General features: G+C 30.8%; 1 protein-coding gene and 1 long non-coding RNA gene across 3 annotated transcripts; both read left to right on the plus strand.

Moving 5' to 3' along the window:
• Nucleotides 1-1,773: 1,773 nt before the first annotated feature.
• Nucleotides 1,774-3,324, plus strand: LOC131622063 (uncharacterized). The gene is made up of 3 exons (XR_009289755.1): nt 1,774-2,051; nt 2,604-2,895; nt 3,085-3,324. It is a non-coding gene; the product is annotated as an uncharacterized LOC131622063 (long non-coding RNA).
• Nucleotides 3,325-10,402: 7,078 nt separating this feature from the next.
• LOC131622064 (protein LEAD-SENSITIVE 1-like) lies at nt 10,403-11,465 on the plus strand. Of its 2 annotated transcripts, XM_058893107.1 has the most exons (3): nt 10,403-10,522; nt 10,614-10,889; nt 11,025-11,465. In XM_058893107.1, exons 1-3 carry the CDS (start codon nt 10,429-10,431, stop codon nt 11,261-11,263), a joined length of 609 nt encoding a protein of 202 aa, XP_058749090.1. In that variant the 5' UTR covers nt 10,403-10,428; the 3' UTR covers nt 11,264-11,465. The 2 variants fall into 2 exon arrangements, with proteins under 2 accessions (XP_058749090.1, XP_058749089.1); XM_058893106.1 differs by having other exon boundaries at nt 10,614-11,465.
• The last annotated feature ends 3,886 nt before the right edge of the window (nt 11,466-15,351 follow it).

Genomic DNA, 15,351 nt, shown 5'->3' on the forward strand with positions numbered 1-15,351 from the left:
TCTAAGGACTATATGGTATTTTTTTAATTAAAAAAATTAAAATGTGACGCGTCTATGATTTACACTTCAAATTTTTGTTGGGTGAGGTGAAATATTCCGTCATCAAATGTATTATTTGTTATAGTGTGGGTTGTTGAACTTGAGTTGCGATATTTGTTGAGTTATTGTTGCTGGGTTGTTGTTAAGAATGATTGTTGAAGGTTTTTGTTAAAGATGAAGATGTGTGGTTTGAATGTTGTTGAAGGTTTAGGTTAAAGAAGAAATTTAGTTTGAAGGTTGTTGAATGGAGATTTGTGTTAAGGGAGAAAAATATAATTTTTTGTATGAATGGCTGTCATTGATGCCCATTTTTGAAGCTTCTAGATCTATGAAAAAGATGAAGATATAATGTACTATTTATTTTAAAAGACACAAAACAACTCATGCCACGCGAGGTCTTTCTTTCTCCCTATAATTTGTTTTTGCTCTCTATTTTTTTCAGTTGGATAATCAATAGTTACAAAAAGCAGTGGATAATGCAAGATAAAATTGTATTGGATGTTTGCATATTAAGAATGTTTTGTAAAATTCTTGTATTTTTTCCGTACAAATATGAAATTTGTTAACTTTACCCTCTATGCTTACTCTTTTTTTTCTTAATTCATAGTGTATTTAGCTTGAAAATGAATGAGATATATAGAATTTTTTTGAAGAGAATATATGAATTTTAATGAGAAAGATAGAGTTAGAAGAGGGTGGGTGAAGATAAAATTTCTAAAGCATACAACAACATAGAAAACTCATAGTTTAATTATTTTGTTCCTCATCATCACCATAAAATAAATTAGTTTAATTAGAGCATAATTATCAAATAAATTAGTTTAATTAGAGCATAAATATCGGTGCCTAGTCATCGTTCCTACTCATATACCAATGCCAATGCCTTAGAAAATAATGGATATTTGGTTAAAAGTCATATAAGGACACTAAAAACATACACCTTGATCCTACACCATAGCAACTATGTTAGTGTTTTAGTATATCCTATATTTGTACTTATTTCAAAAAACCAATAAAATATTAAACAAAGCTAAAACACCGTATATTATACTGTGCAGTATTACAATTCAATCAATTTAGCATTCTTTTATATATATATATATATATATATATATATATATATATATATATATATATATATATATATATATATATATATATATATATATATATATATATATATTGAGGTATATTATAGTGTTTAATGAACTCCATTTTAAAGTTATCAATAGAGTGTATGGATATTTATAAAATTTTGATGATGTTTAAATTATTAAGAAATGTATAGTATAAATATTTGATGGAGTCTATTTAGAACATCTTTAGCGCATGATGCTTTATGATAAAATTTTGTATAGCTCACGTTAGTTATAAGGAACTTGCAATGCAATAAGTATGACATGACATCTATTATAATATATAAAAAGTAAAGTACCTGATAATTACACTTTAAGCCCTCTGATTAAATAACTAAAACCGTTCAAATTTCATGGGTAAATTTGTCCTTTTGATAGATAAAGCCACCATATTCATTTGACATTAAATGCTATCTATTGTGTCACTTTTTGATTGGTTGATTTCATTTTTATTTATTTGGTTTTTCCTTTTTTTAATCTATTTTATATAATATTATTTTATATTATAGGTGAAATAATGTCAAAAGTTGCATTGAGAATATAATTGGGTTTAAATATCTAAGCAACTTAATGATGCATTGAGGACTGAAAGGTCTCATTGAGCTGAAAAGTTACACGGGTAATTGAACTATTCTACAATTTTAAGAAGCAAAATTTTATTAACCACAAAGCACCAGAACTATTCTCTCTCTTTGTGATCCTCCCCTTTTCTCTCTGAACCCTTTTATTAACCACAAATTTGTTTTAAGCTTTGAAGCTCTGAATCCATAACCCATGGCTAATCGAGAAAGGTGAAGGATGGGACACAAACCCTAACGCAAAAACACGAAACCGCACTGATTCCATCACCAACTTCGAAAGCGAAGCCGTTGCAAGGTACTACACCATATTTCACTCTACTTCTCTTCTTTACCATAGTCACCGATTCCTTTTCTCTTTCCATCCCAAACCATCACTCTTAGATTCACACTCACACTCTTATTCTCAATTACAAACACAACAACAACCTTTCTCTTTTGCAAAATCAGTATTTCTTTGACACCTCTGTTGCAAACCACCACCGTCGGAGCCGCCGCTGTAAAAAATAACACCTATGCCTCCGTCGCCAACATATCCGCGTCAACTGCCGCTGACCATATGCATCAAGGCCCCTCCAATAAAATGCAAGGTTTGTGTTGTGAAAGCTACAACCAGATCTGAAACCACAAAGTATAAGTTTGCCATTTTTTATCGTTTATACACATAAGTATAAGTTTTCCGTTTCAGCACATGAGTATAAGTTTGCCATTTTTTTTATCATTTATACACATGAGTAGAAGTTTTCAATTTAAATGTGAATCTAATATCTATCTTGATTTGTATGAGTTTTATGATTTTCTTAACAAGTTTCTCTTTTGGAGGCTCACACAAAGATATTTGTTTATGCAGTTGGAAAAGGCTTATTATGATGGATTGCTCAATCGCCTCCGTAAACACGCATTAACACCGCGTGACTCTAACCAAACTGTTAGAAAATTTATAGGCTGAAAAGTTTTTGTCAGGTTCTATTTAGCTGCATAATTCTAACTTGGATTATTGCATGGTACATGTTTGTATTTTTGCTTCAACGAGTCTCTTGCAGGAAAATTATACCCTGTCCTTCTACTAATCCGGGTTGCATATCTATAAATCCAAAGTCATTGTCTCCATACAAATCCTGTGTTTTTGGGACCAAGAACAGGTAACCATATTCTTATATTCATTTCATATAAAAAAAAGTTTTGATCGTTACACTTCTCATGTTTTGGTCACACAATTTTTTACCTAAAGTTGTGGTTTTTACTTTCTGAATTATTAATTTGAAGTAGTATTTATTTGATTAATTAGTTGATTTAATATGTTGAGGTTAGTTTGTGGTTTGTGATTGTAGTCAATTCTTGCAGGGAGTAGCTGTCTTTGTAATAATCTGATAAAATGAAAGTGATTCAATGGGTAGCAAGAACGAAGTTGGTCAGAAAATGGACAAAGAGTTATACCAATCTACTCGCACCTGGCAGAAAAATGTATATATATTTGTATTTATTAACTTATCTATGTTGTTGTCTCTAACAGAACTGTAGTTACTGTTAGTAATAAACCATTGTATCACATTTCCATTAGTAATAAAATTTTATGCGACAGTTAGTCTGTTCTTTATGCAGATTGATTTTTATTTCAATTGATGTTTGATTAAAAATGATGTTTTTATTTGATGGAGATTTGATTGTGTCTCTTATTGATACATGAAACAAAGGCATATTTTACCTGCAAAAAGTTTATTCTTTTGTTATGTTTCAAAAGCTTTTAAAGTTTGTTGATTGAGAGTTAATTTATGGGTTTTTGATTAGTTTGAAGGTATGTCTTATACATTTGCTGATGCAGTTTTTCTTTTAAGAAGTGTGATAATGTTTGAGTCAATAGCAAATGTTGGTCTTTTATATTTTCTATTCTTGGTTGGAGTATGGATGGATGCATCTACAATAAGAATGAAAGGTAGAAAGTCACTGTAACAGTTTATGGTATGGTGTTACCATTCAGAACGAGAGCCCTATTCTCGACCGTTTCTTTTGTGTTAATTCTTGGTGATGTTCTTTAGTCACTGAATGTCATGTTCTTTCTGGAATCCTTGCAGAGTTAAAAGCGGACAACTCAAAGTTGGGAATGGCTATAGCTATTGCTTTGACAGTATATGGAATAATCTATGTGGCTTCTATAATGGTTGTTTTGTTTTTGTTGCCTTTAATGATTTTGTTGTGCTTTTATTGTAAGACCTATAATCATGGGATAATAAGGAAAACACCTAAAGTCAAAAATCGTATGGTGATTTCTACTTATGTTTAATACATTGTTCAACTTTTAACTTTGTTTTCATTTTTGTATACATGGGACATCTTTTGATTCTATTTTGATTATTTTTAACTTTGTTTTCATTTTTGTATACATGGGACATCTTTTCATTCTATTTTGATTCTTTATACGATTTTTCCTCATTATTTAGAATATTCATGCTGTAATTAATTGAATGAATAAATATTGATCCATTGTAATTAGGGGTGGAAATAGGCTAGGCTAGGCTAGGCTTTAGAAGGCCTGAGCCTGGCCTACGATAAACTTAAAAGGCCTAAGCCTGGCCTAAGGCCTATCATAGGCTCAGTTTTTTAGCCTGGCCTGGCCTTTTTAAAAGCCCGGCCTGGCCTGAAAGCCTATTTAAAAAGCCTGTATCTTATTAAAGTTTTCAATTAATTTGTATTACTTAAGAAGTCTTGTAGGTCGACCTATATATACATATATAAGTGAACCTATTTAGCATTTGTTATATATATATATATATATATGGTATATATATGGTAGCCTATTTAGCTTTTTTTCCTAATATATATGCATACATGAACCAACTTATTTAACATATCTCTAATATATATGAAAATATAGGCCGGCCTATAAGACTTCATAGGCTTTTTTAATAGCCTAAGTCTGGCCTATTAAATAAAATAGGCTTTTAAAAAAGCCTAAGTCTGGCCTCTTTATTAAATAGGCCTAGCCTGGCCTAGGCCTATGTAGGCTGGGCCGTAGGCCCCTGTAGGCCGGCCTGGCCTATTCCCACCCCTAATTGTAATTGATACACTATTGATTGATATGACTCAATTGTAACTGTTTTCTATTGAAGAGCATTGAGTGAAGAACCAATTAAATGTAAAGTGGCAAACCAAAAACAAAAAGTGGCAGACCAACCAAATAGCACATATAGCTTTCTAATAATCAACATACTTAGATGTTTGTGATAATAATTAATTTGATAAATATTTGATAATAAATAATCGACCTATATAGCTTAGTTTTTTTTATATATTTGGCTTAATTTCAATGTTTTTATTGAATCAAAATGTTGAATAAGGAAATCTTCAATTTTTTTGTTATTTTTAATTATACATTTTGTTCTTTAATTAAATTAAAAAATTTAATCTAATAAAAAAATTTAAAATTATGGGTTAAATATATTTTTGCTTCCTATAAATATCTCAACTTTCATTTTCAGTCTCTATTAAAAAAATAATATATTTTAGTTGCTATAAAATTTTTATGCATGTAATTTTAGTCCATCATGTTAAACCAAGGTGTATTTTTGAATGATTATTTTGAAGACATGTGTAGAACGTTATAAAAAGTTCCTCAAAAAAACTCAAAATTTGATTTCTAAGTCGAGGTTTTCATTATTTTTATTATTATCTTTTAAAATTTAAAAAATTTATATTTAATTCTTCTTAATTTAAAAAATTCTAAAATTTATATTATTAAAAAAATTTAAATAAATTTTAAAAAATTTTAAACAAATTTCAAATATAAGCAAATTAGTTGTATTATAAATAAATTTTAAATTAATAATTATGAAAAATTATTTAGTTTTCAATTCAATAATAATAATTTAAGATTTAAAAAAGTCTACCTTTTAAATTCAATTGAATGAAATTATTATTATTGAATTGAAAACTAAATAATTTTACATAATTATTAATTTAAAATTTATTTATAATACAACTAATTTGCTTATACTACTAATTTATGTTTTTATTTAAGTTTTTTATTAAAATTAAAAGTTCTAAATTGACATAAAATATATTTTGTAATCATTTAGATTTTAGAAAAATGTTAATAAAAACAAATCAAAATCAATAGAGATAAAATTTATTACTTTTTACTACAACTTATAATTATTTTATACCAAAGTTAAATATTTAGTTTTTCATTATAAAAATATAAAAATAAAAATTATTTTGTAATTATTTAGATCCTTATTTGAGATAAAATTTATTTTGAAATTATTTAGACTTTTATAGAAAGGTTAATAAAACAAAACAAAATCAATTGAGATTCTGTAAACTTGTGAAATAACTAAAACTTCTTAGAATTTTTTCAAATTAACTTCATAATTGTAATCATGTTAAAAATATGTTAATGGGTAGTCATGAAAATTTAATGATAAATGATAATCATAAAAAATAAAAGATAAAATTTAATGTGACTATTTTAAATATATGAGAATAAATATATATTATTTATCATACATAGGTTTTAAATTTCTATTTTTTTTTTATAATTGTACATATTCAAGATCTAATTACTCTATTAACATATTCACATTTTTATTATTTGTTTAATTTTTAAATATTTTAACTTTTAATATTTGACGGGAGATGTCATACATTTTAGGTTTGAAAAAAATGAGCTAATATCTCAAATAGGTTTAATAAATTTTATTCTCTAACTATGTTTAATTTCTTAATTAAAATTATATTTTTAAAACTTATACAATTATATTTTTTATATTATAATAATATACTTTAAATGTAGAAACTCTTAAGCATTTGACAGGAGTTGTGATACATTTTAGGTTTGAAAAAATGGACTAATATCTCACATAGGTTTAATAAATTTTTAGAATTAACTCATTTGGATTTAACTGGAATTGGTAAACTCATCTGAATTGACGGGTAGATGTGGACGTATCTATGAGATATCTGCTATTGACTGATCATTTTAATATTTATCTTTTAACTATTTCTTTTGTTACTGTTTTATAAAATTGAAGCAGGCCACATGTCAAAAAAATGTACTTGCAAAATTTGGAAGTGTAAACAATAATTTAGTTTTTCAATTTAAAATATTTTTTCTAAAGTAATTTAAGAGTTGTATTTTTAACTTAATGTAATAATACTTACTAAGGTTAAATATTTAATTTATTATTATATTTAATAATACTTACAATGTAATTATTTAGATCCTTATTTGAGATATAATATATTTTGAAATTATTTAGATTTTTATATAAAGGTTAATAAAACAAAATAAAATCAATTGAGATTTTGTAATTTTTGTAAACTTATGAAATAACTAAAACTTCTCAGAATTTTTTCAAATTAACTTCATTATTGTAATCATGTTAAAATATGTTAATCGATAGTCATGAAAATTTAATGATAAATGGTAATCATAAAAAATAATGATAAAAGATAAAGATTTATTAATATAGTTAGTTTTATAAATTGAATAATCTACGATTGTTTTTATAAACGGAAATAAGTTACAAAGTATTTTAAATTTGAGATTTTATATTTATTACACTATCCAATTGAGACTACTTAATGTGATTATTTTAAATATATGAGAATAAATATATATTATTTACCATACATAGATTTTAAATTTCTATTTTTTTTATAATTGTACATATTCAAGATCTAATTACTCTATTAACATACTCATATTTTTATTATTTGTTTAATTTTTAAATATTTTAAGTATACATTAAACGTAGAAACTTTTAATGTATAAATATATTAATATTATCTAACTGAAAATATGATGTCATATTTAATAATTTAGTCATTGATACATGTAATATGAATCCATATGTTTATTCTTTATACTTAAAGAGATAAAAAATTTGATATATTATTAGCTCTTTCATTGTTAACTATTATGTTTTTTTGGGATTAACATTGACTAAAATTTGTTTGCATTTTGGTTAAATATATATGGTTGATTTATATAGATGAACTTTACAAGTGATATTTGGATACATGTAATGTGAAACCTCGACCAGACCCGTGCAAAAATTATTTCTGGCAAGAACATAGGTAGCCTTTTTTACATTCCTCGAATGTTTATGTCACCTTCTGAGTCACCGTGGCCATTTAAGTTGATTAGGAGACAATTTCTGATTATTGTCTCTTACGCAATGACAATTAATAAGTCTCAAGGTCAGTCTCTTGATAGTGTTGGTTTGTATTTGCCTTTTTTCCGTGTTTAGTCATGGACAACTTTATGTTGCAATCTCAAGAGTTACTACAAAAAGTGGTCTTAAAATCTTAATACACAACAAAGAGAATGTTCCGTGCTCCACTACCACAAATGTTGTATACAAGGAGGTTTTCCAATCACTTTGTTAGATGGTAAGCTTATTCTTCTTTTCTATCTTTGTATCTGTATATGAAACACACAATATTTATATGCCTTAAAAGTTTATTCTGAATCATATATTGTTTTATACATTTTATAATGTAGGTATACGATGCATGTTGTTGGCTGGTTGCAATCATACAAGAAGATAGCATCTGATATTTATATCAGCAAATATGTTTATTGTTTTTATTTAAAGACATAAAAATTGAATGTATTAATAGTTTTTTCATTGTTTTACCGTTGTGTATGATGTGTTTAACATTTATTAATATTTACTAAAACTTGGAAAACACTTAGGCTAAATATATGTCCTTAATTTATATAAGGGAACATTACAAGTGATAGACTGATTCATGTAATATCATCCCGACCAGACCCGTGCGATAGCACGGGTTTCCTACTAGTTAAATGAATTAAAATTTAGTTTCCATCATCTATTGAAGCAACGTAAACTATTCAATTTCAAACATAAAATATTATTACTTTATTTCATTAATTGTAAAATTACTCAAATCAAAATTAATTACAAATAAAATATGTAAAATTTGAGATCAAGTTTTGGTTCCTTATAAACAACCACCATTAAAGTAAAAACTACTCAAATCAACTATATATTTTTTAAATCTTATAAATCACTTTGGCCCCACAAAAAGTATTTTAGTTTATCCACTTAGTTTACTTCCACTAAAGATGCTCTTTTAAAGAATTCAAATGGATTCTTTAAAGTAGATCAACATGAATAGAAGTTGTTATTCACATTGGATTGGATGAAAATGACCAATATAATATGTTTGAAATTTTGAGAAATTCAATTAGTTTTTTTGAATAAGGCTCATTCATATAAAAGAAAAGGAATTACAAAAAGAGCCCAATAAAAGAGATGGGGAACAAGGAAAGCACCATCAAAACCTATCGAATCTAAAGAAAGGTAATCCTAACCTATTCTTTACAAAATCTCCCCTTATCCCTATGGGAATGGAGTCAAAGAAAACGGTGGAACTTGTGCCAAGCGCTAAGTTAGCCAAAAAATCAGCACAAGAATTCCACTCCCTAAAATCAGCACAAGAATTCCCCTCCCTATGAATATGAGTGACAATGATGTTAGAAAAATTACAAGAGTTAAAGCTTCTATTCCATCTACGCAGAATCTTCAACGGAACCAAAGCAGGATTGGTGACGGCGCTAACAACCATTTTACAATCTGTTTCAATCCAAATCCTCCGCCAACCCCTGAAAATAGCTATGTCCAGAGCAGTGAGAATAGCAGAAAATTCTGCTAACACCGACGACCCCTCGTTAAGATTTTCAGCAAAAGCAAGGATAAAATTGCCCAAGTGATTTCGAAAAATGCCACCACAGCGTGTCGCCTTCGAAACAGGATTGAAGGAGCCATCACAGTTGCATTTTATCCAACCCGAAATAGGAGGACACCAAAGTACCTCACGAATGTTAGGCGCACGCGGGGGGGGGGGGGGGGGGGGGGGGGGGGGGCGGTTAGTTGTTTTAAAATTTAAGGGATCAAATTGGATCTTAAAGTAAAATTAAAAGTCAAAAAATAATGTTTTGACAAAAAAATGGTTTACATATGCTGTGTAACCTGAAAAAGAAAAACAAATGAAGAAGAAATTTTTTTATACGTGAATAAAATGTGAGTAAAAATATATTAAATTTTTACTTACTCATATAAAAGTTGGATAAAATTTCTATTAATTAAAATATGATAAAAATTTTAAAATTTAAACTAGTTAATAATTTAATATATATGGTAAATTAAAATGGAAATAATTGATTGATTAGGTATTTAACTTTTTTTTATGGATAGAAAACTTTTACCCAAAAAAATAGTTTGAAATAAGTGAACCAGTGGCATATAGCTGTAAAGACTGTTTTATTCAACTAGTGCTGTAAAAATTGTACAAGCAAGTACTCTCATAGCAGACTTTTTTGTCAGTAAAATAAACTAAAATTCAGATTAAAAAAAGTGAAAGTAAAATGAATCATCACTTTTAAGATTTTTAAATAGAAATAATATTTAAAAAATATATATTTTAAAAATTAATTATTTTAACTTCCAATACATTGAATATAAATATTTAAAAAAAACCTTATATATTTTTTTAAAAATAAATTATTTTTCATTTTGAATACATTGAATACAACTATTTTTAAAAAAATTCCTATTTTAAACTTTTAACTATTGCTTCTTAGCACTCGTTGGCATTTACCCTATTTAATTTCTTCATCTCTTTCATCTTCATCTTGGCAAAACATTAAGATGGGAGTTATTTCCAATAAGATCGATAGGAAACAATTGAAACCAGGCGATCACATTTACTCTTGGAGGCAAGCTTACCTCTATGCACATCATGGTCATTTCTAATTCTCTCTCTTCTATCAATCTTTGATTTGCTTTGATGTCACATTTTTTGTGTTAATTTATATGTTCTTCTAAGATAACAGGAATATATGTTGGTGAGGGAACGGTAATCCACTTCACAGCTGGAAGAGGAACACAAACAGGAACAGGAACACCAACTATTGTTGACAAGCTCTTTACAAGTTCAGCTCCTTCTTTTGATACCGACATCCCATGCCCAGGATGCGGTGCTTGCAATCAAACAATATTGACTGACGGTGTCATCTCATCTTGCTTAGACTGTTTTCTTTCTGGAGGTGAACTCCATCTCTTTGAGTATGGTGTCTCCAAAATTCATTTTCTAGCCCAAGCTAGAGGAGGTACATGCACTCTTGCTTCTTCGGATCCAACTGAAGAAGTCCTTTACCGTGCTTTTTATCTTCGTAAAAAGGGATTTGGTGCCTACCATTACTTCAAGAATAACTGTGAGGATTTCGCCGTTTATTGCAAAACAGGCCTTCTTGTAACGAGCAGTGTAGGTGGTGGCGGAAGTGGACAGGTTGCATCTTACGCGGCTGCTGTCAATTCTATAGCTTCTATATCGCTTCGAGTTGTGAACAAAAGTTTTTACGGTATGGTATTAGTTAGTTGTGGAATGTACTGCTATAGAAGAGTGGTTTCTGATATTGGATTTCGCAGTGGGACTAAAGTTCCTGTTGAAAAAATTGCTGAGATGGCTAGGTGGGAATACTAGTGTGGTTTCAACAAAAACTCTCTTGTAGAAGGTCTTTGTTAAGTTTCAATTATGTTCTTCATAGTTATATGTTTAATGTTGTCTTTGTTCAGTATTAAATTTGAGCTGTAATAAATATGGACTTGTGTTGTATTTTCTGATATTGTATGTCACTAAGAATAGGTGTAATCCTCCATATTTTGCAAAAGGGATTCAAATGTATGTATGTCTTTCTCATGTGCATGATGCAACTTAGGTTAATTTGTTTCTTATGATTGAGAGGCTTTCACTCAAAGTTTGTGGAATGGAAGCGTCAATGAAGTTGTTTTAATGTTGCTTCATCTTGTTATAAGGATATAAAATCAGGTTGCAACTAAGCAGAAGCACCAAGATCTTTTGTCAACCAAGTAGAGTTGCTTCTTCAATATGTGCAAGTGTGACAATGAAAACCAACAAAAGAATGTCAAATTGTAATTGTAAATACAATAAGGGGAGAGGCTTGGTATATGTTGAATCTGTCAAAATTAGTGATTGAATCCTTCAACATTTTTAACTGGAATATTAACAAATGACTTTTTGGGTCGGGTCACAGGGAGTAAATAGTTTCTCCTACTTTCTTAACGAGTGTGTGGGACGATTTCCTCTTTTATTACTGAGACTCAAATCGGATATTCCTGGACACCTCATAGACCACATGTGATGAAATAAATGAGTCGTGGGTATAAGTTCACAATGGATAACCTAGGAGCACGCTCACCCAATACTTTTATAATTACCATAGGGTCGCTTTGGCCATGGGTTGTCGCTTACAAGTCCATTAGAATTATCCTCAATCCACAGTCCCTCAACCACGAAGTCTGTAAAGGGTAAAATGGTTAACTTAGACGCATAATAATCTATGTGAAGCATACGGGAAATAATCCCTCAAGTGTGGCTTGGGTGAATCCTTCAAGTGTTGCTTGGGGCTAATCCCCTAAGCGTTGTTTGGGCAGACATGATTTGATTCTCAAGGTCGCGATCCCGAGGATGCACAATAAAGACACACCATTGATTTGGTGGCTCAAGAAACTATCTACTTGGATGGAACGCCCAAAAAGGGAAGTATTCTTCAACCCCTTCAAGGAGAAAAGGTAGTCATTCTGGGACGAGAACTTTGACGCCATAAGTCCCTTTCTGAAGAACATGATTGGTTGAAGAAGTCAGAGATAAGCAAAGATCAAGTTGGTAATAAGCTTGGGGAAGAGCTTGCCTGATTGAAGGTTGAGTTGGCGTCGTTGAAAGAGTTCTCTAAGACAAAGGCTCTTCTTAAGATGAGACTGGAGGAAGACCTGATAGACACCCAAAATGATATCGTAGATGCTGAATACAAAGCCTCCGAGAAGGTGAAAGCCTAGTTGGCTTATCTCTACTAGCTCTAAATCTCAACGAGCTCGAATTATTCATGGTCGCTAAGAATAACCAATTAGTGGACAAGGTTGACAACACTGATCAAGAAATATGTATTCATACTAAAAGTGAAAATACTAAAAGGGCGGACCATTTGTGCCTACTTTGACAAGGAGACACTAAATAATTTAAAACTCACTTCAATCTAGCCGCAAACATTTTAAAGAGCACTTTATATAAACAACCCACCAAGCAAATAGGTCTATAGTCCTCCAAACCCAAAGGATTAGGGTGTTTCAAAACCAAAGTCAAGAACAAAGAAATAATCGCCTTAGAAATAGAATCACCCGAATAGAAACTATTGAAAAAGAAAATAAAGTCCTCCTTAAGAAAATACCAATACTTTTTGATAAACAAGAACGAATAACTATTCGGGCCCAGACTTTTGGAACCTCCATAACTCCATATAACCTCCTTAATTTCGGATTCCAGGAAAGGAGCTTCAAGATGTATACTCTCGGCAATAGAAAGAACATTAAAGGGGATACCTTCTAAAATGGGTCTAGACCTATCCAACTCCATGAATTTATTCCAGAAATAAAAAAAAGACCCTCCTTGATATCCACCGTCGATTCCACCATCCCTCCCGGAGACATGATCGATCCTATATGACTATGAATTCTCCTTTCCTTCATCATCCTATGAAAATAACCTAATGTCACCATCATTGAGCCACTTCAATATAGATTTTTGAATGAGCATGTTTTCCTTAATTCTCAAATTCAACTAAAACCAACTAGTAGCTTCCTTCCTTTTGCCGTGAATCTCTTCATTCATCTCACGAACATCCTGCTCCACATCCAAATCAATCTTCCCAAACACCATTAGATTCCACCATTTAAGTTTATCTTTTAGGATACAAAGCTTTTCCTTCAACACAAAATCTCCCCTCCCTTCGACCTTTATCTCCATCCACTATTTCTCTATAAAAGTAATAAAAGATTTATTCAAAAACCATTCATTGTTCACATTGAACGGTTTAGGACCTCAATTCTCACCATCCTTGACGATCCAAATTGGACAATGGTCCAAAATATACCTCGAGTCAATAAACTGCCCCACAATACCCCATCTATTAACAATAACATCCGTCACAAGAAAGCGGCCAGTCCTACTCATCGAAACACCATCCCCACTATACCAAGTAAAAGATTTACCTTTACAAGAAATATCTATAAGATTGCTATCAACAGTAAAGTTAGCGAAAGACTTTGTATCTCCACACCGAACTCTCTTCGTCTTCCCCTTCCTCCCCCTTTGATTCTTAATTGCGTTGAAATCCCCACAAATTAACCACTCACCATCAATAAAATCTTCCATAACTCTTTCTTCTTATTAGTATCACAAGGGGCATAGACATTGGCGATGTAGTAAACATGATATCTCCATAACAACTTCACTCCCAAAAACCCCTCTCCCTTGAAGTTATTCAACACCTCCACTTCACCCTTCTTCCAAAGGATAATCAAACCACCCGATTGACCAATGGCATTAGAAAACGATTAACCAATATTCTCCTTACTCCAAAAACTATTAGCAATAAACTCCTTAATATTCGACATTTTAGTGTCTTGAATCAAGAACACGTCTGCCTTCCTCCTCTTAACAGTATTACTAATTCTCCTTCTCTTCAATTGACTCCTAACCCCTCTGATATTCAAAGAGCTAATTATCATAGTAACAAGTTTAAGTTCACCTTTGCATCTAACCTTTTGTTTTTGTCCACTCTTTCCAATTCTTCAATGCATTTTTGGTAATCCCTCTTTCCTTCCATGTTGACAACCCTAACTCCTCGATAGCCCTCCACATCCCCCCCCCACATTGGACTCCAAATTCTCCCACTGCCTCACGTTGTTCCTACAGATATTAGATTCTTCAGTATGCTCACCATAACAAATTTTTAAACTCTCGCTATTTGACCTGTCCAAGGAAATAGAGGCAGAATTGCAAGGAACCACGAAAGAAGTCAAAGTTCCAGAACCCAAAATATTTTTCATGACCATCCCCTTCTTAGTAATCTGTTTGGACCGGGAAAAACATTTGGTAAAAGATCCCCAAAATCTGCTACATGCCACAACTTTAGCTTTTTAGTAGATTTGGCTTCTCTCACACGTTTAAGACCTGATGAAACCCCACACAACCCAATGGTACCTTCTACCCTAGTATCCCCTAAGTCATACGCATCATAGAAATTTGAAGGATTAGTAGAAATGGGCCCTACCTTGTTACACAAAAGACAACCAACTGCTTTTGCCTCGGATATTGCAGCTTCAAAAGACTCAACAAAAAGGCTATCATTCAGGCTGCTATTTGTAGGCTTTTAAAAAAAGAATTACTAGAACCTGCATTCTCCAAAGTACCCTTACTGTTCATCTTCTTATTTCCATCAACTGAATCCCTTTCTTCCTCCCCAGCCTTGGACGAAAACCCCTCAATACTATCGTTATCCCCAACCTCGGTGTCATCTTTACCAACAAACAAGCTATCAGACCATTCTTCATCCGTTGCGGAAGAAACTGGGATATTCACACTTGGTTTTAAACTTTCCGCCACCAATCTTAAAGGACCATAAATATCTTCTCTAAGAGTTAAATGGAACATGGTGCCATCAACGTCCACCTGTACTGAATCAAGAAACTTAAAAACATTTGTAACTCTTACCA

This window comes from Vicia villosa, unplaced genomic scaffold (genome assembly GCF_029867415.1).
Source record: "Vicia villosa cultivar HV-30 ecotype Madison, WI unplaced genomic scaffold, Vvil1.0 ctg.000024F_1_1, whole genome shotgun sequence".
NCBI lineage: Eukaryota > Viridiplantae > Streptophyta > Magnoliopsida > Fabales > Fabaceae > Vicia > Vicia villosa.